We start from the raw sequence: 26,497 nt of genomic DNA on the forward strand, positions 1-26,497 counted from the left end.
GACTGAAGAGTAAGTACTTAAATTGTGAATGATCTAGAAGAGGGATGTGCTACACGCTGTTCAAGCTTTATCTACGCCGGATTGTTCTAATTATCTGCTGTTTACTCGTGGCGCAGGCGAAGTAAAACTGTAAGAGCACTGTATGAAGTCTTCACCAACTGTAAATGGAAAAACAATACAGTTATTTTAAGATATTTTCGTTATTAGATAATTATATTTGCATCGTATAGGTAAAGCTTTCGGGTTATAGGAGATACTTAAATTAAATAATGCGTTTCGTAAGTAAATAAAAATGTGGGCACTATATTCAAATACATATCCGAAACGTAATCAACATTATTATGAATTCTGGTTAGTTTGCTGATATAGGTACATACTTGGATTGAACTAGATTTTTGAAAATTTGTAACACTTATTAAATTAGTCGTTCCGCAAAATTTTAAGAGAGCGCGCAGCCGTCGGTTCGACCTGCCCGCGGAGCCAACATGCCAATCGTTAACTCTCCGTAGCGAACGAAACGCAAGTGTCGCTCTCGCTCTAATATGGAAGAGTGATAGAGAGAGATGACGCTCGTCCCAAAGCAAAGATGCAATAGCTGCATAGGCTCTCCAAGGGTATGATTGCAAGGTGATGAGTGATCATCATGATCATCCTAGTGATTGTTGGAGACTAGTATTATGTTTCCCTCTAGATCACGATCCTGAGCAGTGAGGGATCGACGTACCTTTGGTAGCGTATACCTATTGATCTGGCACAATCGTTACAGTAGGAGTTACTGGCCATCTATTCCAGCGCGTGGCAGATGTTCAGAGCTCTGACATATACCTACAGTGCTAATGCGACACATACGTTAGAGTAGGAGTTGAGCGATAGGTCTGTGATGCCGCCCGCAGTGAGCACGAGTGGCTTGGAGGCTCGCGTGAGGACCAGCAAGAAGCGCGCGCGTACTCCCGGCATGGTGGCCACACCGCACTCCCAGCCTGAGCAATACAGCGCGTTGCTGATGTTTTCGCTCTGCCATAAAAAAAAAATTGTCCCTTCAAGATTATTTATTGTCAGCTGTGTTTCTGAACAATCCAGTGGGTTAATATTATTTAGCTATAATTTACTGCAATAGTATTTCATAGGTTGAATATTAAAAATTGTCTTCCACTAATATATATATAGCGTTTTATTTGATATTTATGATTTATTAAGGAAAACGGCACAAACTTGGTTGCGTTATTCATGCTTGCCCACACGTTTTTCTCGAGGTTTCTGCTATTTGTATGCCAAATGCAACTTAAATCTGTTTTTCCTATTCCTCTGTTATTATCTGCCATTTATACATTCATTAACACTACTATAAGAACATACATAAAAGGTTTCAAGAAAAGTCTATATTGTCTATTCCTTATAACAGGACTTGTTCTTTAAAATCGCTATAAAGTTACTGCGATTAATGGCTACCAACCTAAAAAAATCAAAACTAATAGGTACAGTTTCAAACTAAGTGCATTGCTGCCAACTTACAAAATATTCATTTGGTTGCATAGTAGAAACAGTTGCTTCATAAGTCCACTTAGCGTTGCTTGCTAGTCTCCAGAGGGTACCGTGGCAAAAATCGAGAAAAAAAACCGTCCAAAAATTTAATTTAGTAAAGAGCCTCATGAGTTACGAGGTGTCGCTGACCGGCCGAGCCGTGGCGGGCCGGCCGCGAGGTATGCTCGCGTATCTTAGCTATATACTTTTGCATTGTTTACCTTTGAGATTTATTTTTGTTGACTCGTAGGAAAAGTATTGTATGCAACGTTGTATAAGTGAGTCAAAAGAGGCGAGTGGCGTGAGTTGGTGAATACGCCACGACTATACAACTGTTGCATAAAATAAGTACTATAGCCGTTTTTTCGTTGGTAACTGATTATCAAATATTCAAGCATACATATTTTAATATTCATAATACTATAGTAATACTGAGGTAGAGTAATAATGAATTTATAAACGTACTTTAACGGCAATAATGACAATACGATGTAGTTAGTTAAATATACTTATCATCAGGTGTCTGACCTGAATTTTAATCTCATCGCACCATCGACAGACAACGAACAGCTCGAACAAGTTGTAGCCGAGAAACAGCAGACTCATGAAGAACTTAGTGAAGCTCACGGTCAACGTCTGAAATAGTACATTACTATAGAGGCCGGGAAACGTAGGGTTGCAGGACAAGCTGAGCGTAGCGAAGCCGGATGGAGATACGCGGCCGGTAACCCCGTTTCTCGCCAAGATTTGTATAGTGCTTTTCTCAAACTTGCAATTAAAACAAAAAATTGTAGTCAATTTGTTGTGTGGCGAACTACTCGGCTCGCCACTCTACCAGCGGTGCCTTACGCGCGTAAGTCCGCGCGCCTGCGCGATGCGCCACCGCCGTTGCTTAGCAACAAATATATATGCACAACAGATCACCGTACCGTACCTATTGGGACCGTGCGAAGTGCATGGTGGGGGTAAGTAAAGCGATCCCAGCGCATAAGGTGGTAAAAATTTGAACTAAGTGCGGATAGGGTCTTTAACATTTCATACAAGTTATATGGCTCGAAATTAAACTTTAATTTACGATTACTCGTAAAATATTCATTTAAATTGTATGGTGCAAGGGATTATTGTAATCTGTATGAAATGCTTAATATATCTAACGTATTTAATTGGATAATTATTGATACTGTACCCGTGTAAACAGCTTTGCAAATGCCACATATTATGTGATTTTTTTTCTAGAAGTTAAGAATGGGTATATTAAGTTATCCTTAAAAGATAGACATTCAACATTGCAAACTTTTTTGTGGACCCATGAAAGAGAGACAGCCCCACCATACATTGTGTTGTTATAGCTCTAACGGATTAGGCAGCGTTTTCGATTAAAGCTAGGAAGCCAGCGTGATTTTTTCCGACAACATCGTTATATTTCAACCAATTTACACAAAACCTTAACAAGTTATATACCTAAACCTTCCTCAAGAATCACTATATTGATAGATGAAAATCCGTTCAGTGGTTTTTAGTTTTGGACTAGTTTTATAAGATGTAGTGAATTGACGTTTTCCCCAAGACTTGCGGACGCTAGGTTACATGACAGTCGTGCACATAGCGAATATTTGTTGATGGTTGAATGCCAAGACGTTGTGTCACAATTTGACGTTAAAAAACAAAAGAAGGTTGCTTTAAAATCCTAGGTGTGTAAGGCAATATGAAATTCCTTTACATATCATCTTCACTCATCGCACCTGATATGTAGTATTTCCGGACCTAATTTGACCTAAGTCATGTCATCATTTCATAGCAAGTTTAAGAAAATAATATTTAAGTTTCTCTATCATACTAAGCAAAATGTAAGAACTGTATAGTTTGTGGTTTGAAGTCGTTGTCCTAAGTACATTAAATTGTTGTTTGTTATGAATCGCGCCTTTTTCGTAGGTATTGGGTCATCGGTGATGATACCAGGAAAATAGGGGAAAAAAATACGGACCCCGAATATAAGAGCTTTTAAGACTAATGAAAGATGGCGAAACCGAATTCGAAATTACCTCTGTTGTTATTGGATATCCAATTTCAGAGGTTAGAAAAAGTCTACATAATTTTACATCAGCTGTTTAAAGTCGACTAATTATAATTATATTGTTTTGTGGCATGTTTATCAGTTATTACAGTTGCCTGTGTCGCATCCAAGCGTTGACCGGAAAATGGAATGTTGCATAACAGACACCACTGTGACATACTATTATTTAGGGAAACAAGTTCATAGCATGATTCAGCCTTGGTGTAACGTGAAATATCATTAAATTACGCAGGCATTTAATTTACGAACAGCTTACTAAACTCTTACCATCGCGACTTGATAACCCGCGAAACAAATTTGTAAGCCGCTTGCCGCCACTTGTCCCAACATCGGCGGGCTTAAGGTCTTACGGAGCTCCATAGTGTGCCTGAAGTAATAAGTGAATATTAAGTTAATACAAGTCTGTGGTATAAGTATAGCTTTTTGAAACGTAAAATTAAAGCGCTGAAGATCTCGCTCGCATCCTCGAGTAATCAAGTAGTGTTGCTATTGCTCAGCCGCAATAGCTATCTCGGTACAGCTACCGAGACAGCTGCAGTTGCCACCCGAACGGCACCTTTATGGCCATTAAAAAATCTGCATTCTAATTACCACGACTTTAAGATACGTATAAAAATGGACGTACAGAGGTGTTTATTACAAGTAGAGGCAAATACTTACAGTTTCCATTTCTGGTATGGATTATGTAAAACAAATCGATTGTACATATTTAACAATAGTTTTGTTTGCGCATTGTAGGTATGTTATATCCACTCGGCACACGATGGGATTAAAAACGCCTTTCATAGATATAAAAACTCAATTTTTAAAGTGTTATTTTTTTTTATTGAATGATCTTTATTTAGCTATTAGTCTACTCGACAAACTGAAAACGGTGAAAAATAGCGATACTACTCCTAAAAATACCTCAATAGATTCGTAATGATGTCTAAAAACTGGTATACGAAGCGTTTATTAGCATACAAAAAATATCAAAAGTTATTAACAAAAAAAGGGGGGGAAAGTAGATACGAGGGTGGATTGAAAAATTCGCGGCCTGAATATTAAAAACAAAACAGAGGATTTTTAATTTATTTTTATTTTTCTACATAGTCCCCGTCGAGTTGAATGCACTTGTTCCATCTGGATTCCAGAGCCATTACACCACTTTTGAAGAAGCTTTCCTCGAGACCTTCAAAATAGGCATCCACCTCAGCTTGGATCTCGGCGTTGCTTGAAAATTTCATACCACCCATATGTTTTTTAGGGTTCCGTAGCCAAATGGCAAAAAACGGAACCCTTATAGATTCGTCATGTCCGTCTGTCTGTCCGTTTATGTCACAGCCACTTTTTTCCGAAACTATAAAAGCTATACTGTTCAAACTTGGTAAGTAGATGTATTCTATGAACCGCACACAAAAATCGAAAAAAAAAATTGGGGGTTCCCCATACTTATAACTGAAACTAAAAAAATATTTTTTCATTAAACCCATACGTGTGGGGTATCTATGGATAGGTCTTCAAAAATGATATTGAGGTTTCTAATATAATTTTTTTCTAAACTGAATAGTTTGCGCGAGAGACACTTCCAAAGTGGTAAAATGTGTCCCCCCCCTATAACTTCTAAAATAAGAGAATGATAAGCCTAAAAAAAATATATGATGTATTTGGTTTGAACGAAATCTAGTAAGTAGTTTTTTTAATACGTCATAAAATTAAAAAAAAATTTTTTGTTCATCAAACCCATACGTGTGGGGTATCTATGGATAGGTCTTCAAAAATGATGTTTAAGTTTCTAATATCATTTTTTTCTAAACTGAATAGCCGATAGAATAACCGAGTCCGACTTGCACTTGGCCGCTTTTTTAAATTGGGGAACAGATGAAAGTCCGATGGTGCTAAATCGGGTGAATAGTATGGGTGGGGCAATAATTCAAACCCACATTTGGCAATCTCCGCCATCGATTTTAGTGACGTGTGAACACGTGCATTGTCCTGGTGGAAGATAACTTTCTTTGTCAACATTCCAGGTCTTTTTATCTTCAGAGCCTTGCGTAATCTGCGTAATAACGCGCAATAATAGTCGGAATTTATAGTTTTACCTCTCTGGAGATAGTCAACCATTATCATTCCCTTTGCATCCCAGAAAACAGATGCTATGACTTTATTGGCCGACAAAATTGCTTTGGCTTTTTTGGGAGGCGGAGATCCAGGACGAACCCACTGCTTCGATTGCTGTTTGGTCTCTGGTGTATAGTGGTGGACCCACGTCTCGTCCATAGTTACAAATCTGTCCAAAAAGTCTTGAGTATCGGCTTCATACAGGTCTAGACATTCACGTGAATTAGTACGGCGAGCGATTTTTTGTTCCACTGAAAGAAGCCTCGGGACCCATCTCGCCGACACCTTGGAAAAACCTAATTCGTTCACTATAATATTTTGAGTACTTTCATAAGAGATGCCTACGATGTCAGCTATTTTCCGCACCTTTAATCGCCGGTCTTTCATTATCATTTCGCATATAATTGCCACATTGTCCGTGTTAGTCACCGTTGTTGGCCTCCCGGGACGAGGGTCATCTTCAGCTGCCCATTTTTTCACCATCGTATATGATGGTCAGGATTGCCCTAATGTACTTTATATATCATCATAAATTTGCTTCGGTGTCAATCCGATTTCTACCGACACGTAACTTTAAATATGCCGTAAAATTGCTTTTAAATATAGACGCCAATTGAAATTTCGCGGGAAGACAGTTGAATAATGACAGTTCAAAATGGCGGCAGAAAAAAGAAAAAAGTTTTTTTTATTGGCCAGGCCGCGAATTTTTCAATCAACCCTCGTATTTCTTATTTCCCCAATATCTCAAAATGTATTAATATTTAAGAAATCAAAATTAATATAATATAAGAGGACGATATTTACAATAGAAAAGTCTATACTTGCAGAACTGTATCTTCATTTGCGCGTGATTTTGGGTGTGGGAGTTAGTTTTTCAACAAGTTAGGAAATTGTTTATTAACATAATTTTCTCGAACTTCCTTCTTCAATGTAAACAAAAAAAATATCTTAAAATATTTTTGCTACATACTAAACAAGATCACGTCATAAAAGTTTAGAAATCATTATTAGTTTGGTTATAATATAGTTTTAAATTTAACACTTTTACCTTAATTTTTTTTGTTACTTTTTCCTTTGAATAATAAAAACTATCACCTTAAAACTTGAGTTTCTATTTCTATGAAAAGCAATTTTAGCCTACCGTGCGGCGATCACTTAAAAAATGTAGAAACAACTCTTTTTCCCTTTTGTAATGAGTTTTACGAGTACTAGTTAATTAAATATTTCCGCGATTTGTCAAAGACGGCTGACCCGATTTGGAAAATTATTTTTTTATTTGACAGGTTCTTATGTGTCTGGAAATAGGAAAATTATTATGCGTCATGATTGATTGAAACCACAATCTGGTTTTTAATTAAAAATTACAAATCTTCAAGTTATTCAGAAAATTAGGCAAGGCTCTACGTTAAACGTCTATATAATTTGATTGAAAGTAAAACTCTTAAATTATCGAAGTGTAAAAATTGTGATAACGTTGATAATCACTTTCAGCTCATCAAGTTAATTATTAATTTAGCCTTATTTTATCTAGGAAATAACATAGTTTTAGTTTATAATCGAATTAGACGGATTTGCCTGTTGTGTTACTAGCTAAATTAATGATTAGCTCGGCTATCAAATTTAAAGTGTAGGAAAATTTCCCTTTGTGACTTTCTTATGAAGACTTATTGTTTCTCCAAAATCCCGTGGTTCCTGCCACTGGTTGTCATGGATAACATTAAATTATGAACATAAGGAAAACGTAAAATGTAATTTGAATGGGATAGGTATTAATTAGGTAGTAGGTATAATAGTTACATCAAAATCTTTTTGTGTTGTCCAACCAGGAGGCCCAGCCGGGAAATGTAAACTTCTCTGAAGCGGCTGTCACGAACAAGTTGATCTCTGGTTAAACCTAAAAAAAATATATATTTAGCATACACTTTAAACTAAACCTTTATTTGCCAACACATTTTTTTTTTCCTGTATTAAAAGTAGTCATGTGACAGCTTCCAATTTGGCGTATCAAAAAGGCCTGTGATCATCAACCTGTTACTCACTCACATTACATTACAGTCATATACTGTTAATTGATAAGCTCATGTTACTGCTTCTTTTTATAGGCACCCTTCCTTATTAAGACACTGAGTTGAATATACAAATATTTGCTTTTCAAATTAAATTACGCCAGCCAAGAGCATGTTGATGACCAATCTCAATTAGCAATGGTAATTCACGGGCACTTAAAACATCTTCCAGGATCGTATCTAAGGTACAAACCCGTCATGTTTACTCATTCACTCTTTGCAAACAGCTCAGCTTTACCTTTGAAGTGTTTTTCGCAATCGACTAGAATATTCTCGAAGCAATCAGCCAGAACTGTGTACTGGCAGACGAGGTGTATGAGGTGCGCCTGCATGATGACATCATTGACGATGATGAAGAAGGCGGTATAGTGGAAGGCGACGATGTGGATGGTGTACGCGATGGGGTACCGCGAGGGCCTGCTGAAGTCCACGCCTAGCCGCAGCCCCACGGTTAGATTGTATTCTATGTCGTCCACCAAAGGGTAAACATACCTGGCATGAAGGGTAAACATACCTACGTTATTTTGAAATGTTAATTCTTGGAAAGTATATTAAAACTTAAATAATTTGCAAAACTTTGGTTAGTGACAAATCGTAATTTCAAATTACCTACTTTGAAGTAGGTACGGTCACGTCTGAAAATATCGATACGAAAGAGCCAGAAATATGTATACACGACTTTATTGCCCATATATTAAGGTAGTGTACACATATTTTTGGCACTTTTTTCGTATCGATATTTTCAGACGTGACTGTACCTACTCAAGTACGGCGAATCAGTTTCTCTCTCTATACCAAGCACAGGTCCGCTCATGCATGGAATAATACCTATGGGACGGTTCCGCCAAATATCAGCTGGCAGCCCTGGACTCGATAGAGCGCCGGGCTCGCCGGTTTGCCTCCTCTTTTCTGGTACGGACGGCTAAGGAAAGGAATGCGCTCCCGCCATCTGTATTCCCTGATAAATATGACCTCGGTCTCTTTAAAGCAAGAGTGAATAGGCTACTGAACCGGTGAGCTACATCTTAGCCTTTGTTCTCCGTCTGCCTAAAACGGATTGTGCTTATGTAGCTCTCAAGTCTAAATCGCACATGACATAAAACCAGGGACCGGAAAACCCGTTCATTTGGCTTACCCGTTCGAATGGGTAACCCCTTCATATGATAAGCTAATCGTTTGGGTAACCCGTTCAACCGGTTACCCAACAATAATGATTAACCCGTATTATTCAGATTAACCTAATCGTAACAAGTGGTTACCGCTTACAGGAGCTGATTCGGTTTGTGTTTTGCGTGTACTAACCGGTAACCTTTCGGTTTAGGGTAAGCCTTACCCCTCTCCCGCGCCTTTCCCCCACCGCTGCGGCACCACGGCAGAGATGGGCATTACGTAATTGATTCGATAGTTATATTGTAACTACCGATGTAAAAGTACTTTTCGTTAATGTTGACTTACTATATAGATGCTTATTTGTATCCGGTTTTAGTAAGATGGCGGCCACACACTTTGTCATAAAAATCATCATTTTTAGGTTTTAGGGAGTTCCGATTTCGAAAATGATGACGATTTTGGAATCCAAGATGGCGGCCATGCAGTAAGTCATAAAAGTCGTCATGTAAATCGGTTTTTAGGTTTATGGGAGTGCAGATTTAGAAAAAGATGACCATTTTGGAGTCCAAGATGGTGACTATGTACTATGTCATAAAAATCGTCATGGATGTCGTTATATAGGTTTTAGGGAGTGCAGATTTCGAAAATCATGACTATTTTGGAATCCAAGATGGCGGCCATGCAATTTGTCATAAAAGTCGTCATGGATGGAGTCCAAGATGGTGACCATGTATTATGTCATAAAAATCGTCATGGATGTCGTTTTATAGGTTTTAGGGAGTGCGGATTTCGAAAATCATGACTATTTTGGAATCCAAGATGGCAGCCATGCAATTTTTCATAAAAGTCGTCATGGATGTCGTTTTATACGTTTTAGGGAGTGCGGATTTCGAAAATGATGACCATTTTGGAGTCCAAGATGGCGGCCATGCAATTTGTCATAAAAGTCTTCATGGATGTCGTTTTATAGGTTTTAGGGGGTGCGGATTTCGAAAATCATGACTATTTTGGAATCCAAGATGGTGGCCATGCAATTTGTCATAAAAGTCGTCATGGATGTCGTTTCATACGTTTTAGGGAGTGCAGATTCCGAAAAAGATGACCATTTTGGAGTCCAAGATGGTGACCATGTACAATGTCATAAAAATCGTCATGGATGTCGTTATATAAGATTTAGGGAGTGCAGATTTTGAAAATCATGACTATTTTGGAATCCAAGATGGCGGCCATGCAATTTGTCATAAAAGTCGTCATGGATGGAGTCCAAGATGGTGACCATGTACTACGTCATAAAAATCGTCATGGATGTTGTTTTATAGGTTTTAGGGAGTGCGGATTTCGAAAATCATTATTTTGGAATCCAAGATGGCGGCCATGCAATTTGTCATAAAAGTCGTCATGGATGTCGTTTTATACGTTTTAGGGAGTGCGGATTTCGAAAATGATGACCATTTCGAAGTCCAAGATGGCGGCCATGCAATTTGTCATAAAAGTCTTTATTGATGTCGTTTTATAGGTTTTAGGGAATGCGGATTTCGAAAATCATGACTATTTTGGAATCCAAGATGGCGGCCATGCAATTTGTCATAAAAGTCGTCATGGATGGAGTCCAAGATGGTGACCATGTACTACGTCATAAAAATCGTCATGGATGTCGTTTTATAGGTTTTAGGGGGTGCGGATTTCGAAAATCATGACTTTTTTGGAATCCAAGATGGCGGCCATGCAATTTGTCATAAAAGTCGTCATGGATGTCGTTTTATACGTTTTAGGGAGTGCGGATTTCGAAAATGATGACCATTTCGAAATCCAAGATGGCGGCCATGCAATTTGTCATAAAAGTCTTTATTGATGTCGTTTTATAGGTTTTAGGGAATGCGGATTTCGAAAATCATGACTATTTTGGAATCCAAGATGGCGGCCATGCAATTTGTCATAAAAGTTGTCATGGATGTCGTTTTATACGTTTTAGGAAGTGCAGATTTCGAAAAAGATTACCATTTTGGAGTCCAAGATGGTGACCATGTACAATGTCATAAAAATCGTCATGGATGTCATTATATAGGTTTTAGGGAGAGCAGATTTCGAAAATGATGACTATTTTCGAATCCAAGATGGCAGCCATGCAATTTGTCATAAAAGTCGTCATAGATATCGTTTAATAGGTTTTAGGGAGTGCGGATTTCGAAAATGATGACCATTTTGAAATCAAAGGTGGCGGCCACACATTTTGTCATAAAAGTCATCATGGAAGTCATTTTTTAGGTTTTAGGGAGTGCGGATTTCGAAAATCATGACTATTTTGGAATCCGAGATGGCGGCCTTGTTTTTTGTCATAATAGTCGTCATGGATATCGTTTTATAGGTTTTAGGGAGTGCGGGTTTTGAAAATGATGACTAGTTTGGAATTCCAAGATGACGGCCACGTACTATTTAATAAAAGTCATCATGGATGTCGTTTTATAGGTTTTAGAGAGTGCGGATTTCGAAAAAGATGATCATTTTGGAATTCATGATGCCGACCATGAAGTATGTCAGAAAAATAGTCATGGATGTCGTTGTATAGGTTTTACGGAGTGCGGATTTCGAAAATCATGACTATTTTGGAATCCAAGATGGCGACCATGCAATTTGTCATAAAAGTCGTCATGGATGTCGTTTTATAGGTTTTAGGGAGTGCGGATTTCGAAAGTCATGACTATTTTGGAATCCAAGATGGCGGCCATGCAACTTGTCATAAAAGTTGTCATGGATGTCGTTTTATAGGTTTTAGGGAATGTGGTTTTCAAAAATGATGAACCTCAACCATGTGTATCGTAAAGAACTCGTCATGACATTTAAAATGAGCTTAAACTCGATAGCATTATGGGAAGTCATCGATGAGTTCCATTGACAACTTCCGATTTCACTATCAGACCTTCGTCACCATGTGTATCGTAAAGAACTCTTCAAGACATTTTAAATTAGCCCAAACTCAATAGCATTACTAGTAGTTATCGATGAGTTCCATCAACACCTTCCGATTCCACCATCAGACCCTCGCCACCATGTGTATCGTAAAGAACTCGTGAAGACCTTTAAAATGAGCCCAAACTCGATAGCATTACTTGTAGTTATCGATGAGTTCCATCAACACCTTCCGATTCCACCATCAGACCCTCGCCACCATGTGTATTGTAAAGAACTCGTCAAAACCTTTAAAATGAGCCCAAACTCGATAGCATTACTAGTAGTTATCGATGAGTTCCACTCACACCTTCCGATTCCACTATCAGACCCTCGCCACCATGTGTATCGTAAAGAACTCGTCAAGATATTTAAAATGAGCCCAAACTCGATAGCATTAGTAGTAGTTATCGATGAGTTCCATCTACACCTTCCGATTCCACCATCAGACCCTCTCCCCCATGTGTATCGTAAAGAACTCGTCAAGACCTTTAAAATGAGCCCTAACTCGATAGCATTATTAGTAGTTATCGATGAGTTCCATCGACACCTTCCGATTCCACCATCAGACCCTCTCCACCATGTGTATCGTAAAGAACTCGTCAAGACCTTTAAAATGAGCCCGAACTCGATAAAATTATTAGAAGCCATTGATGAGTTCCACTGACACAGGAGATGTGCACAGACAGCTAACGATAAAGAAAGTGACTATAATAGGAGTAATAGGTACTAAACAAAAATATACCAAACTCAATGCAACGCCTTACCATATTAGGTAATTTGCCTTAAACTTTAGCATGTGTTTTGAAATCTACGTTGTGCGCTACTTGACTTAACGTACACTTTTGTTTGAATTAGCAATATTAGGTCGGCAAATTACAAAGCCTTTGACAAATACCGACTGCCGCCGCGCCGCGCCGCGCACTCGCACGTGCACGTAGGGAATGGAACCGCCGTGTTTCGCGTCGGGCGCTACGTTAATAGACCATATGCAGTTCACGTAAAAGTTAAAACAGCTTGTTCGTATTTAATCAGCGCTTGAAGCGGTAACCCTTTCCCGGGTTTTTAATATCGGTAAGCGCTAACCTGAATTAATTCAAATAAAAGGATTAGTTTCTTAACCGGTAAGCCAATCAAAAGCTTACCGAAATGAAGCGGTTTTTGGAACACAGCTTTACAATAACCCGGGTTTTTGAACGGGTTAGGGTAAGCGGGTCCGGTCCCTGCATAAAACGCCAAGTTCCTAATTATCAACATGCCATTACAGCTTTTGAACTAATGGATATTAAGACTAAATGGCTGTTGAGCTACATCGCATTACGACTAACATGCATTAGGACAACAGCGGTATTATGACTGACTTAGGTATGTGCTCGAAACAGGCAGTGCACTGTATAGAAGAACAACGAAATGACCTATCGCCCATGAAAATTGAAGTTTGGGCAAAACGCGAGTAATTGAATGTCACTTAGAGAATCAGGCACGAGCTCTAAACAGGCGGTCCACTATATAGACAAACAGCGAAATGGCCAGCAAGCTAGATAGTCTTTATGCCCTTAAGGATTGAAGTTTAGGCATAACGCGACATAGGCACAATCCGTTGTAGGTAGACGGAGAACAAAGGCATCTTAGGCCCTGTCTTCACTTTCCATCAGGTGTGACTAGAGTCACTCGCCGATCAGTTTTTATAAAAAAAAGTGACAATATTTTAATCATTCTTCATTCACGAAGGCCTTCGTTGCTTTGGCGACACTCCAATGCAAATGAAAATTAGTTATTCAATTCAAATTCAAAACAATTGGCGACTGGACTTAAATAACCGCTGGCATCTTCTTTCCAAATAGGTCTGAGAACCAGCCGTGGAGTAGATTTTATTGTATTTTCCCTTAAAAAGTGTTGATTTAAGTGAAATCTGTGTTAAGCTTTATTTCACGGCTCCTAAGACTACACTGACTAGAATCGGTTCGTTTTCGCACTTGTCTTTTTTTCTATTACTGGAATGTAGGTACGTTAACATAAAATAGATAACGCATTCCAGTTATGCTATTGAAATAGGATAAAAAAATACACTGTAACTGCGCGTACAGGTGACGAACAGACAATAGATGGGTATATTTTCATGCCGGCTTCAAAAAGAAGAAGTTTTTTCGTCAGTATCATTATTAATTTATTTTTGTGTGTTCCTCGTACCATGCAGCTAGTGTGAGGCTGCCCAATCCAAGCATAAGCTTCAAGTATGTTTCACTCCTCTTCATCCAGGTCTCCAGCAGTGCCTTCCTCGCGGGTGTCGACGTGTCCAGGTTTGAGATCTGCATGGACGTTGCCAATCTCTTGTAGACGCGCTCGTGCATTCGCTGAATAAAAAAGGTTTTGAAAATAGCAACCGAGTAACTGGCTGAGTCTGTAAGCATATAATAAATATTATAGGACATTATTACACAAATTGACTAAGTCCCACAGTAAGCTCAATAAGGCTTGTGTACATTTCGATATTCATTTGTGTATATCTCCTTTTATTTGAAAATAATCATGGGCCTTAATTGTGCAATTAATAATTCTATTTTCAACTTAACAGCACATCGTATGAAGCTAAATATAGGTAAATTTGATTGTAGTGGTATACCAAAATATTAGAAGAAATTACATAATGTACGATGCAATTTATCTATGATAATGTTACCAGTTCTGTACAAATCTCGCGCCACCTTTTAAAAATTATTAGAGTAACTAAAGTAAGTTCTTTGCACTTATTTACACTTACCATGTACCTATATCGAAACAAAGCCATCCCTTGTATGACGATGACATTCATCTGCTCGATAACGATGTCCAGCGAGGACACGTAGGTGAGCATGTACCACACCTCGCCCAACATGAACGTCGCTATCATTAGCTTCACGGTGTTGCTGTAGAGCTTGTAAAAGAAGCTATGGTCGGATTTCGACAACCCTAATATGAAGGTACCTACTTTATTATTTATTATATGTATATATTACCGTAAAGACACATTTTTGGTGAATACGAATTTTCCCTAGTTAAAACTAGTTTACCGTATCGCCTCAGTGAAAACGTGTTTTCACGAGTTGAAACTAGTTTCAACTGGGATTTTTTTGTCAAAACTAGTTTTCGCAAAGGCACTACACTAGTTTTAACTAGTGAAAACGCGTTTTAACTGAGGCGATACGAAAAATAGTTTTAATCCTTTAACCAATATTGACGTACGATCTAGGTATTTTTTTTATTAAAGTTAACATTATTTTATCCTTCTGTTATCATTTCCAAGTGACTCAGACGGCAATATTTTTGCCATTGTTGGTCAATGAATATCAGAAATGGGTACCATTTCCATACTGTGAATGAAACTTTGGAAGGAATTTTGAATACTTCATAAAATTAGTTATTTTAATTTTCGAAAGCATTAATTTGACGTTTGAAGTATGAACATTATGGTTATCAACAAAATCAAGTGTCAACTGATTTTATTCGTAGATAGTTTTGTTCAAACGTAGGCAATATCAAAATATCTAAGACAAACGTGAAATACCTTTTATCAACTTTTTAGTAGATTGGTACGTACCTACGAGTATATTCTCCAATGCGAACTAAAATTTATATTAACTAATAACACGTTCATTGAGAAAATAATTAAATGTCTGAGTTACTACTAAAGGGTCAACAAGTAAAAACGCGTTTTCAATAAAACTAGTTTTAACTAAGGAAAACGCGAAAAACGGTTTTTACGGTAACATATAGGTACAACACATACCTACAAATCTAAATGATATTGAATATATAATTTCAATATTATTTACATAATTGTTTACTTGTCACCTAAGTAGGAACAAAGTCCCCAGGATGCTTGCTACATTTCCCCGTTAGATTGCCAGACTTAGCCGCAGAGCGAATTATTCACCCACTCGCAGATCGCCAGATACCCCGATAAGTTAACGGGTCATTTTGCAACTTGTTTGGTGTCTGATGACCACGGCTCAAAGGTTTCGACAGCAAGTGCTGCAAATATGTAATTGTTTTAAAAAAAATGCATATTTGCGGCACTTGTTAAGTTGGGCGTCTTCTGCGGCCGTCCCCGGTTTTCGGGCCGAGCGCTGGACGTGGGACGGAGCCAAAGTATTATTTAATTTCATTCAATTTCTGATAAGAACTGTACAGGGTGAAGGTAATCGGTTAAATAAAATCTTAAGTTTTTCCACAAAACTGATGCCATTCCTGACAAAATCTTCATAAGTCTAAACGCACATCACTTTACTAAAAACAGTTTTATTTTATTCAACATTTTGTATTTATACGTATTCCCAGCCCAGTACGCTCTTTTCAATGGAATATTCACTATTCAATGGTCTCTCAACTTTTTAATAAAATGCATTATATAGGTATATTGTTTGCCTCTTTAGAGTGTAAAAAGGCATAATATAGCTCAGTTTATTATTATCCTATCGGTAACTATTTATATTGATATATCAAAAACCGAAACTTTTGTTAAATAGGTACTTACTTAATTTGTTAATCAAATATGCTGCTCCTACTACACTTTTGCTGCTAAGCTTATAAATGAAACCAATAAGTGGAGAAGCTAGCCTTTTATTTCAACGAAACTAATACTTAGTAATTGGATTCCACTGAAACCGTTTGCAAAAGGATGCCGACATAATTGACTCGGACTCAACATTTCGTTCTTTGCTGAGCTTGTTCAAGAACAAACAGCGGTTCTCCTAGCGGTGCGACAGATAGGAAAAATCCTTTATTATAATACGCGATACTAGAAATTCATAATGGAATTTCCTTTCAATACAGCTAAGAGAATTTTTCTTAGAGAAAACCATTCGTAACCACCAGCCGTTCGTAAGCCTTATAATAACGTGATGAAGTCTTATTTTGAAACTAAAGCCGCGTGTGGGTGTCCTAATTTGTACATTTAGCAGCAAAAGTAGCTAAAGTAAATCAGCATACACAGACCGTAATATTGACTCTACTCGTACTTCGGTACCTGCTATATAAGTGATGCGATATACGGTCTCAAAAAATGTAGTTTCCATTTCGCCACTGGACTCCTCTAAGGCTTTAGTATGGGTTATTGCCCGCCAGAGAGACGTTAGGAAAACCATTGCGTTACCCGGCTCCAGCTATACTGTGCTGAGTAGAAATATCAGCTACGTTTAAAATTGTATGTAGTCAAATTACACGTGCTTGTTAGTAATTAAATGTAGATCAGATACGGGCGCGTTTCCATTTTAGGCTCGGGCCCGACGCCCTGCGGCAACCCAGTCCGCTTATTTACTCTTTGCCGTTTACATTTTGCGAACGTTTGTAACATACCTTCTCGTTATTTGATTTGTTCTTTTACACAGAATTTCGATTAAGGCCAGGTTATTCATACAGAATTTACCTACTTTTATCCTTCAAAAATATTATTTATTTGGTAGCATAATTTTTTTATCGTAACGTGATTTATTTGAATAAGTTAATGTTTAGTAAATTTAATTTTTGATTTTTAAAAACACAGGGTAGTTTTTTGTTCGATTATTGGGTATTTTTCTTTTGTTAAACACAATAAAAATAGCTTAACCAAGTTCAGCGAATTAATCAACGGTTCCTTTTTAAATCTGTTTCTTTTTAAAACGTTTCATCATTAGCCGAACAGAGTGCTTCGCCAACGTGCCAATAGTTAACGCTCCGTAGCGTAGCTTAGCCACTTCTCCCTATCACTCTTCCATATTAGTGCGACAGTGACCGTTGCGTTTCATTAGCTACGGAGCGTTAACGATTGGCACATTGGCTACGCAACCCAGAGCTCAATAACTATTTCTAAATAATCATATTTCGAAAAACCTGACCTTAAGCGATTCAATAATGTATAAAGCCATAGGTATAAGAGCCGTATTCTAACTCTCAAAATCTGACATCAATCCTGGTGCATCTCGCTCCCACTAATGTATTAGTGATAGAAGGATGCTCTATGTATTCTATCATGTTAGTATAACTATTATAAAATCTAAATGGGCACTACTCCAGGAGGAATGTAACAGAAAGTATCCCTAACTGCATCGATGCATCAACTTTTCAGCATTCGCCTGCCTCGTTAAAAGTTATTTAAAGCGAGGCATTGGTGTTCTCTAGAATTCTAGACAGCGGAAAAGTTTTATTGGTTTCCCTGTGTCAGGTTTGAATAAAACGAAATAGGTAGGATACCAATTTAAACTACGTAATGTATTCTTATAAAAGCTAAACTAAATGTTGCAAAAGTTTCCTTTCATATGTACCTATATAAAATACAAAAATATATGTTTAAAAACGCGTCTGAGCAGTACTATAGGCCTACATTACTCCTTCAACTAAGACAAATCTTCGGAGACGTTAAAACTTTTAAAGCCTTTAGGATCTGCGGGAAAGTAAACATACATAGGTAAATACAAACGTACATGTTCTACATGTATAGATTTAAGAAATATTCTCATTTTTGGCAGTCAAATAAAAAAAACTACGCATTTTCCTGCTTGTTTTTGTTTTATATACTTCATGTTTAATACCGTGTTTAGGTTTAATAAAATTGAAAAAAAATCACCCATTAAATACTTCGTCCTAGTTTGACTCAATTTTACTATTTGCATGTGATTAACTCTTCACCTGTTCCGGTGTAAATTCTAATTATAAACATGAATGCGAAACTGATGAAATCAAACTTGTCAAACAGAAACTTATAATTGATGTGGGAATTTAGCCCTACGGCCCCAAGCCGATTAATTGCTTGATCGGCGACAAATTACTCTCACTATGAAACTACAACTACATTTAAAACATACTCAATACATATGTTATTAGCTTAATAATTTATTAGGGCGTTTGTAGGCAGAATGGATAAAGTAATGTTTATGTGTTTGTTAAGTATAAGTATATTAAAATGTTACGTATTTTATACGTAAGTCGAGAATTGCTCGACATGTTTCGCCCCATACCTAGGAGCATTAACGTGAGCACGCACTTAAGTGTCTGCTTCAGAAAGAAGATCAAGGATTTGCCACACTGGATGCGTTCTGCGGGCTGCGGTTAGGTCAAATTGAACGCAGCCCGCATTATGTACAACATTGTCGGTCTTTATATGTATATATTGTATAGATATGCGATCTAATCGTGCGAGCACGCGGAAGGAACGGAAGGACGCGTACGGGCAGGTAGGCGGGCAGCGGGCAAGCGGGCGGCGGGCGGCAGTCACTGTCAGTTTGACGTTCCCATATAACTTACATATTTTACTAACTGAAAACAGCATGGATTGACCCAATACAAAAATTTCCAGAAAAAAGTCTACGGAACGAACAGAGGAGTCTATAGATGCCGTACGACGTTATCCATACTTGTACGACTTGGAAGATTCAAGTCATCTCTATTCTACTCTATTCATACTTTACTTTAGACACACAGCAAGCCTTTCTTTGGTGGGAATTGCATTTCGCCAGTTTGTATCCTGTATCTGCATCGCCCGGTTCGCTGACCAGTTTCCCTGCCCGGACCGCTGACCGATGCGGTCATACATAATGCGGGCTGCGTTCAATTTGACCTGACCGCAGCCCGCAGAACACATCCAGTGTGGCAAATCCTTCATCATTTTAAAATCGACTACTTAATCATTTTAGAAATTGATATTGACATTAATTTCACGATAATATGAATCTTGTTTGCTCTCGTGTCAGTGTGAGAGGCGCCATCCAACTTTAAAATTTATCAAATATATAAATAAATTATACGCCGTCGGGAAATTCGTACGTTAATGTCCTAAATTGATTTTCTACAGAGCCTCTATGGCTACTTTTAGTCTATCATCAGATCAGCATCAACACAATGTATGCTTGTTACACATTGTTTTATAAGTAAGTGAAGTCAGGGAGTACGTTAGGTATCTAAATAACCATTTTATCTACCAGCACAATGTCTAAAATTACTGCATAATTACATATTATTATATTATTTTCTTATTAAGCTTTTAGAAGCGTGGGAAGGAAGATATCTTATATTTTAACGTTATCATCACGTAGTGTCCGAGCCGAGCTCTGCATACAATATTGAACCTGTTATCAGTGTTGCCTTTTAACCTCAACTTATCACATAATTTGCAAAATTTCTCTCTTTGTAACACATAATTTGCAAAATTAAGCAATATTCTCTTACTTCATCTTTTTAGGGTTCCGTAGTCAAAAGGCATAAAACGGAACCCTTATAGTTTCGCCATGTCCGTCCGTCTGTCTGTCTGTCTGTCTGTCCGAGGCTTTGCTCCGTGGTCGTTAGTGCTAGAAAGCTGAAATTTGGCATGGATATATAAATCAATAAAGCCGACAAAGTCGTACAATAAAATCTAAAAAATTAATTTTTTTAAGGTACCTCCCCTACACGTAAAGTGGGGGTGATTTTTTTTTTCGCTTCAACCCTAGAGTGTGGGGTATAGTTGGAAAGGTCTTTCAAAACTAATAGGGGTTTTCAAGAAACATTTTTTGATAAAGTGAATATATTCGGAAATAATCGCTCCGAAAGAAAAAAAAAATGTGTCCCCCCCCCATCTAACTTTTGAACCATAGGTCCAAAAAATATGAAAAAAATCGTGGAAGTAGAGCTTAAGAAAGACATTAAATGAAAACTATAGCGGACATGATCAGTTTAGCTGTTTTTGAGTTATCGCAAAAAGCTTTCCCTTCATAGTAAAAAGACTTACTTTAATTAGGTACTGATTATGCAAATTTGCCTATTTGTTTAACTCGGGTGAAAGGTACCGTGTCATCCCTTGGTTAACAATTTACTATACTTTAAGCTCCAGTTTAGCTTATTGTGACGGAAGAGTAACTACGGAACCCTACACTGAGCGTGGCCCGACATGCTCTTGGCCGGTTTTTAGTCATAGCCTTACAACTAATAATGATATTCCTCCCTATGGTAGAATAGAACCACAATCGGTGATGTCAGTTGACTAAGTAGTCATGCTTTTGGTATATCTACACCCTAGATTTGGCCTAATATATTGCTTTTTCCAGGTGGTCGAAAGAAGCATTGAATTTTATAGTTCTCTTTTTATTTTCAGGCAACAATCTTATTGGCCAATTCGAGTTTTAGTTATTCGATCTGTTTTCGATATTACTTCAACCAAAAACGCCATTTTTGACACTGCTAGATCAGTATCATATTAAAGACAGATCGAATAACTAAAAATCTAATTTGGCTGTTTCAGTCAACAGGGATGTCACGAATGTCGCATTCTTCACATTCGTGAAAGCGAATGCGAATCCGAATGTCCAGGATGCGAATGCCCGAATGCGAATACGAATACGAATGTTAGGAAATATGAAGGTGTGATTATTATTCCTACTAAGAAAAAAATCTGTTAGTAAATAAAACATAGTTACCTTAGAACGGGATGTTATAAAGTGTTGAAAAATGCTGTTTACTGGTCAAAATGCATTACTTGAAAACAATTTGCGTGCACTGCCCATAATACGTGAGTCGACGAGACAGAACACGACCTGCGCGCATTCGCATTTGCAAAACATTCCCTTCATTTGATGTCAATGCGAAGGTTTAAATTGATGCCAATAATCGTGTATACGAATGACATCCCTACTAACCAACCTCACTAGTGACACAATAAAGCTATATACAGCTTGGGTTGTTATTTACAACTCTTATAATGTCATATGTGATGTGCCGGCCCTTTCAACCTCCTACCTACTCGTATTTTTAAGTTGAACTATATACCTGCCACAAATAGGTAGGGTAGGACAAATGTAGGCAGAAGGTTAAACGCTGTAGCATCTCGAATATGAAGAGGACAAGTTCTAGGTCGGCAAAACTGTATTTAATCAAATATCTTTATGACGAAATGCAAAATGGGCACAGTTTATCTTGCATTTCCCGTTGTTTGATGCATTCGGAATACTAATTACAGAGCTTCGCTGAAGCAAGGAATCTCTTTGAAGCGTCACATGTATTATGCATTGTCGTCCGTCACAAAGGTGCATAACTATCAGGTTTTAATGCATATCCATCCTACACTTATAAACGGGCAATATTGATACTTAATATTAAATGTACATTTTAAATAGGCACACTTCAACGAGCAACTATAAGGCTAACAATATAAGCCAAGAAATTTATTATAGTTCTTATTGCTGTTAAAAAAACATAAGCACCTAATTCGATTTACAATAATTGGCCATGTGACCCATGTGCGAATCCAGGCCCGGATTTAGAAACCTGGGGCCCCTGGGCACTTGGTATGGCTCTTGGAATTCCAGGGAGCTACCCTAAATTTATCGGGGCCCCTTTCTCCATCTCAAAAAATGCTAGGTTCCTTGGGCCCCTAGGCCCGGGCCTTGTGGGCCTAGATGGAAATCCGGCCCTGTGCAAATCGGACTTGAGCCCCAAGGGTTACGTACCATCACACAATGTACTTTACCTTTTCAAACATATTTTCACAAATAAATAACCATTTACATTACTTAATACTCATTTTACATAATATATCCAAGATATGTTATATGTAGGTATATGTTGGCGGCCGATTGTAAGATTAGGCATATCGTGAAACGTGAAAATCATGTCTCGTTCCCTGAGTCGCTATTACGCGGCGTGGGGCTCTTATTTCTGGACAGTTTGCCCTTCGGGCATCTGATCAACCTAACGAACCTAGCCTACCTATCTACTGGTTTAATGTGACTACCGTTAAAATATTACACAGTTACGTTAGTAACATTACGATCTGCCTGATCTTAACATGGCCGCCGGCATATAAACTAAGACTCAGATTAAAGATAAAGAGGCTGGGCAGAGTTACAAATAGATTTCTTTCTTACTAATGAATTGGTTCGGGAGTTAATGATGCGTAAATCCTCCAAGAGCGAACGAAATAGATAATTCTGTAAGAGATAAAGTGAGGATCAAAACTTTAAGAATAGCAGGAAATTTTCCATCTTAGTGAATTTCATAGGCTAGGTGAAGAATTGTTTTGCAAAAAAAGACATCGAGAGAACGGTCAAACGTTACGGTTAACGTTGTTATGACAAAACAACGTAGGAAATATGTAATACCTATGATACATAAGATACGCTGTTTCGCTGTAACAGTGCAGAATGTCACCATTAATGTCAAATTCTATAAAAAAATATGACGTCTATAATGGCAAGTCGGTGCAAGATTAGCTTAGACGAACTCTACAGACACAGTGAACAAAAACCTTATTAAACTACTTATATCCAAACAACGTTTAAGTCCGTCTAAGTCTTGGATAAAACGAATTGAGGGAGTAAACGTTATATTTTCATAGAAATTGGACATTAATTATGACATTCTGCACTTTATTACATATTTTCTATCTAGATACCCTGTTTAGTCGTAACAGGGAAGCATAGTCACACTGTCGTTGTTGTGCAGAGTTAGCTTGGTTGGACTCTACCAAACAAATCGTACGGAATTGCTATTTGTCACAGCGTCGTAAATATTGCTCCTGTGCGATGTGGTTATTTTCCAGTCAACATTATTCTACATTGCATTAAATAATAGTTAAGGCGTTGGTCGTACTTTTTTCCTTACAATAATGTTTGCATTGAATGTATAGCCAGCCTAAAACCACCTGAAATGTAGCAGATGTTACCACTGGGGGCCTAGTCAAGATGACCATCTTACATCTACAAACGCTATACGAAAATAATCAAATATCGGGATGACAAATGCTACGAAATACACGTGACTATTTTACATACATTATTTAAGTATAGTTTGGCGTTTTCTATATTGTGTTAGGTATTAGCGTAAAACTATTTGGTAAATAGCATTTTTGAAAATTAAATATCAATACTTAGTCGTGATGACTGTATGTACGTATACTACGTGTATCAATAATAGCGGTTAAAATAACGGTTAAATATTTCCATTTATGCGGTCAACAGTATTTGCTACACTCTAAATGTTTTTAATCTAGAGAGCAATCTACTTTTGTACAATGTAAATTTATTAGAAGATATATTATAGGTAGGTAGATATTTAGAAGCGTATAGTCTCATCCGCTACCAATGTGCTGACTGTACCGACTAACTGTTATCGTAAGGCTATAAATTATAGAATTAGTAGGAATTCAAACGTTATTCGCGGCTCAATAGATATTCTGATGAGGCTCGAATCTAATGAGAATCGAAATCCCTGGAATGTGTTTTCATGCTAATTAATATTTGAATGACGCAGGGACAGGGGCGCTTTTGATTGTGTTATCAGCAAAATTTATGGAGAGAATTTCGAAGCCAATAGTGAATTTATATAGAGTATCAAAAATAGGTAACTTTTTATCTCCTAAGGCGGGGTCGGCAAATTTTTAAGAGCCGGTCTCCAGTTTTCCATTTCCAAAATGAAAACATTTTTATTTCTTGTGATGTCTTTTCTTCAATTTCCACTTTTTCTTTCTTTCCGCAAATTGCAGATCTGTATAGGTGTACCCCTAACCCGAGGGCCACTGTGGGCAGAAATTCGGCATTCTTCAATCTTTGACATAGAAACCGATCTTTTTTTAAAGGTTTTGCCCAGCATTGTTTTTATAACCTACGAGTAGGTATGAATTTCAGACGATTTGTCATGAAAAGTGACGAGTTATGTTTAACTATATAGGTGTTGTCAAATACGTCGCCCTTGTGGAACACTTATTGGCACACACGGTATCCTTGGCTTACTTACAGTTTGAGCGAGCTTGTTGAGAACTCCAAGTATTCAGCTTAATAAGTTTCTGGAGTAAATAATAGTAGGAATAAACCTGGGATTCTAGAGTGCAGCTGCTCACCCTGATATGTCGCCGTTGAAACTGTTTTATTTATAGCGTGTCCCAGAAAGTAAGGAAGGATTGGACTAAGTAACGGTGTATTTAAAAAACTTAATTTATTAGCGTGCCTGCAATAGTTTTCTTGTTACATTTCGGTGAGTTACACACACTATAATTTTCTTATATATATTGATATGATTTGCTTATCGATTCAGGTTTGCGTAGTTTAATTTTGTTAAGCAACGAGTGCTTAACAAAATTAAACTACGCAAAAAAATTGTCAGAAAATAATCAAGCTGTAAATTAAAAGCTTTTATTTACTGAAACTGGGCTGAAAATCGGCTATAATAGAAATAAAAACTCAATTATAAATGTGTTCGTTTTTTTTTATTGAGAGAGCTTTATTTAGCTATAACTATATCTCAAAATGAATATAAATTAATTTGGTTGGTGGTCGAGAAAATAATTTATAAATGGAAAAAAATCTGGAACTAAAAGGTCACAGATGCTTACAATACCAATTATTTCTGTTTTTTTTTACATACTTAGAATTTTAGTACTTTGAACTCTGTGATAAAACAACGCAACCTAATTGTGTTTGGGGTTTGAGAATCATCCCGATGAGTATTAGTTGCCTGTGAAAAGAAAAGTACAGTCAGCGATAAAAGCTTGAAGAAAAAATGTACTTTTTTTTGCCAAAAACTTATTTCCCATACGCTCCATACATATTTTGCGAAATTAATTATTATAAATTGTTCCCTCGAGCAAATTCACTTATATTAATTTTGGGATATAATCTAAATAAAGCTCTTTCAATAAAAAACGATCACTTTAAAAATTGAGGTTCTATTTCTATGAATGGCGAACTATCAGTCCACCATACGTTGTATGTATCTAATAAAATCTTGCAAGTTAAAGTAAGTATACATTTGACCCACTCCACTTCCCGGTTTCCAGTGAAGCTGGAAATTCGCATAAGTATGTAAGTCTGGTGACAGTGCAATATTATGGACCCATCGAGCTGATCTGATTACGGAGACAGGAGGTGGCCATAGGAACTCTGTACTAAAACAACGTAATTGTGTTTAGGGTTGTTATAGAATTGTCTCGATGAGTATTAGTTGCCTGTTGAAAGTGTAGAAAAAATTAGAGTTTAATAAGATGTTTATGACATGTGTGCGTATATTATTCGAAGTGAGGTAACAGGGCAAATCAAAAAGAAAAGAAAAAAGGAAAAGTACAGTCAGCGATAAAAAATTGTACCAAAAATTAATTTTTTGCTAAATGCTCCATCCAACTGAGTTAAAAAATAGGTAGGCTTTAACAACTTCATTTAAGTAATATAATAATTATAATACCTATATGTACTGTTAATTAGAGCTTATATGAACAGCCATTTGAAATTCTATTCTCAAGCTCTGAAAGTGGGTAGTCGTTGTTCTAAAAAGTGTGCAGAAAATTATACGGTTCTGCACTAGATCATTTTACTTTCCCAATACGTTTTTTTTCGTTTATATTACGATAAACAATAAAAATTTGATATTAAATGGATTTTTTGTACAATTTCCATTCTAATATTTAACTCCCTATTCCATAAATCACGATACTTTTACCTTTTACCTAATTTTTTAATTGAAAGTACCCTCAAGAAATGCTATAAAAGTGTATACTTAGTCATGTTTTTTTTAAACACATGTATTTTACTTTCCTCGTATTCGAAACGAAAAGTAGAGTGTTAAACTCGTGTGAAAGGCAGCATTTCAGTCTCGGACTATTGGCGCTCTCACTGCGTTCAAGCGCTAAACTACCTCGACAGAAACCATCACTTTTTTGATCCCTTGGTTAGCAATCTACTATAGGTAGGTAATTTGAATAAAGATCAGA

General features: G+C 37.3%; 1 protein-coding gene across 4 annotated transcripts; it reads right to left on the minus strand.

Annotated features, from left to right (window-relative positions):
- Positions 1-19: 19 nt before the first annotated feature.
- LOC133520548 (uncharacterized) lies at positions 20-17,102 on the minus strand. Of its 4 annotated transcripts, none has more exons than XM_061855030.1 (9): positions 16,823-17,100; positions 14,579-14,781; positions 14,008-14,171; positions 8,000-8,253; positions 7,493-7,589; positions 3,863-3,962; positions 2,050-2,157; positions 850-1,014; positions 20-158 (listed from the first exon to the last, which is right to left on the minus strand). In XM_061855030.1, the coding sequence occupies exons 1-9, from the start codon at positions 16,938-16,940 to the stop codon at positions 102-104; spliced, it is 1,266 nt and encodes a 421-aa protein (XP_061711014.1). In that variant the 5' UTR covers positions 16,941-17,100; the 3' UTR covers positions 20-101. The 4 variants fall into 4 exon arrangements, with proteins under 4 accessions (XP_061711014.1, XP_061711015.1, XP_061711016.1 ...); XM_061855031.1 differs by having other exon boundaries at positions 14,579-14,766; positions 16,823-17,098; XM_061855032.1 differs by lacking the exon at positions 2,050-2,157 and having other exon boundaries at positions 16,823-17,102.
- Between the last annotated feature and the right edge of the window lie 9,395 nt (positions 17,103-26,497).

This window comes from Cydia pomonella, chromosome 8 (genome assembly GCF_033807575.1).
Source record: "Cydia pomonella isolate Wapato2018A chromosome 8, ilCydPomo1, whole genome shotgun sequence".
Taxonomy (NCBI): Eukaryota; Metazoa; Arthropoda; class Insecta; order Lepidoptera; family Tortricidae; genus Cydia; species Cydia pomonella.

Excerpts from the sequence above, each read along its gene's own strand:
- LOC133520548 (XM_061855030.1), bottom strand. The coding sequence starts at position 16,940 with ATGGTTTTCCTAACGTCTCTCTGGCGGGCAATAACCCATACTAAAGCC. Across the intron at positions 8,254-14,007 it reads AGCCTCACACTAGCTGCATG|GTATGTTTACCCTTTGGTGG; the intron begins GTACGAGGAACA and ends CCTTCATGCCAG. Across the intron at positions 2,158-3,862 it reads CGGGTTATCAAGTCGCGATG|ACGTTGACCGTGAGCTTCAC; the intron begins GTAAGAGTTTAG and ends GTACTATTTCAG.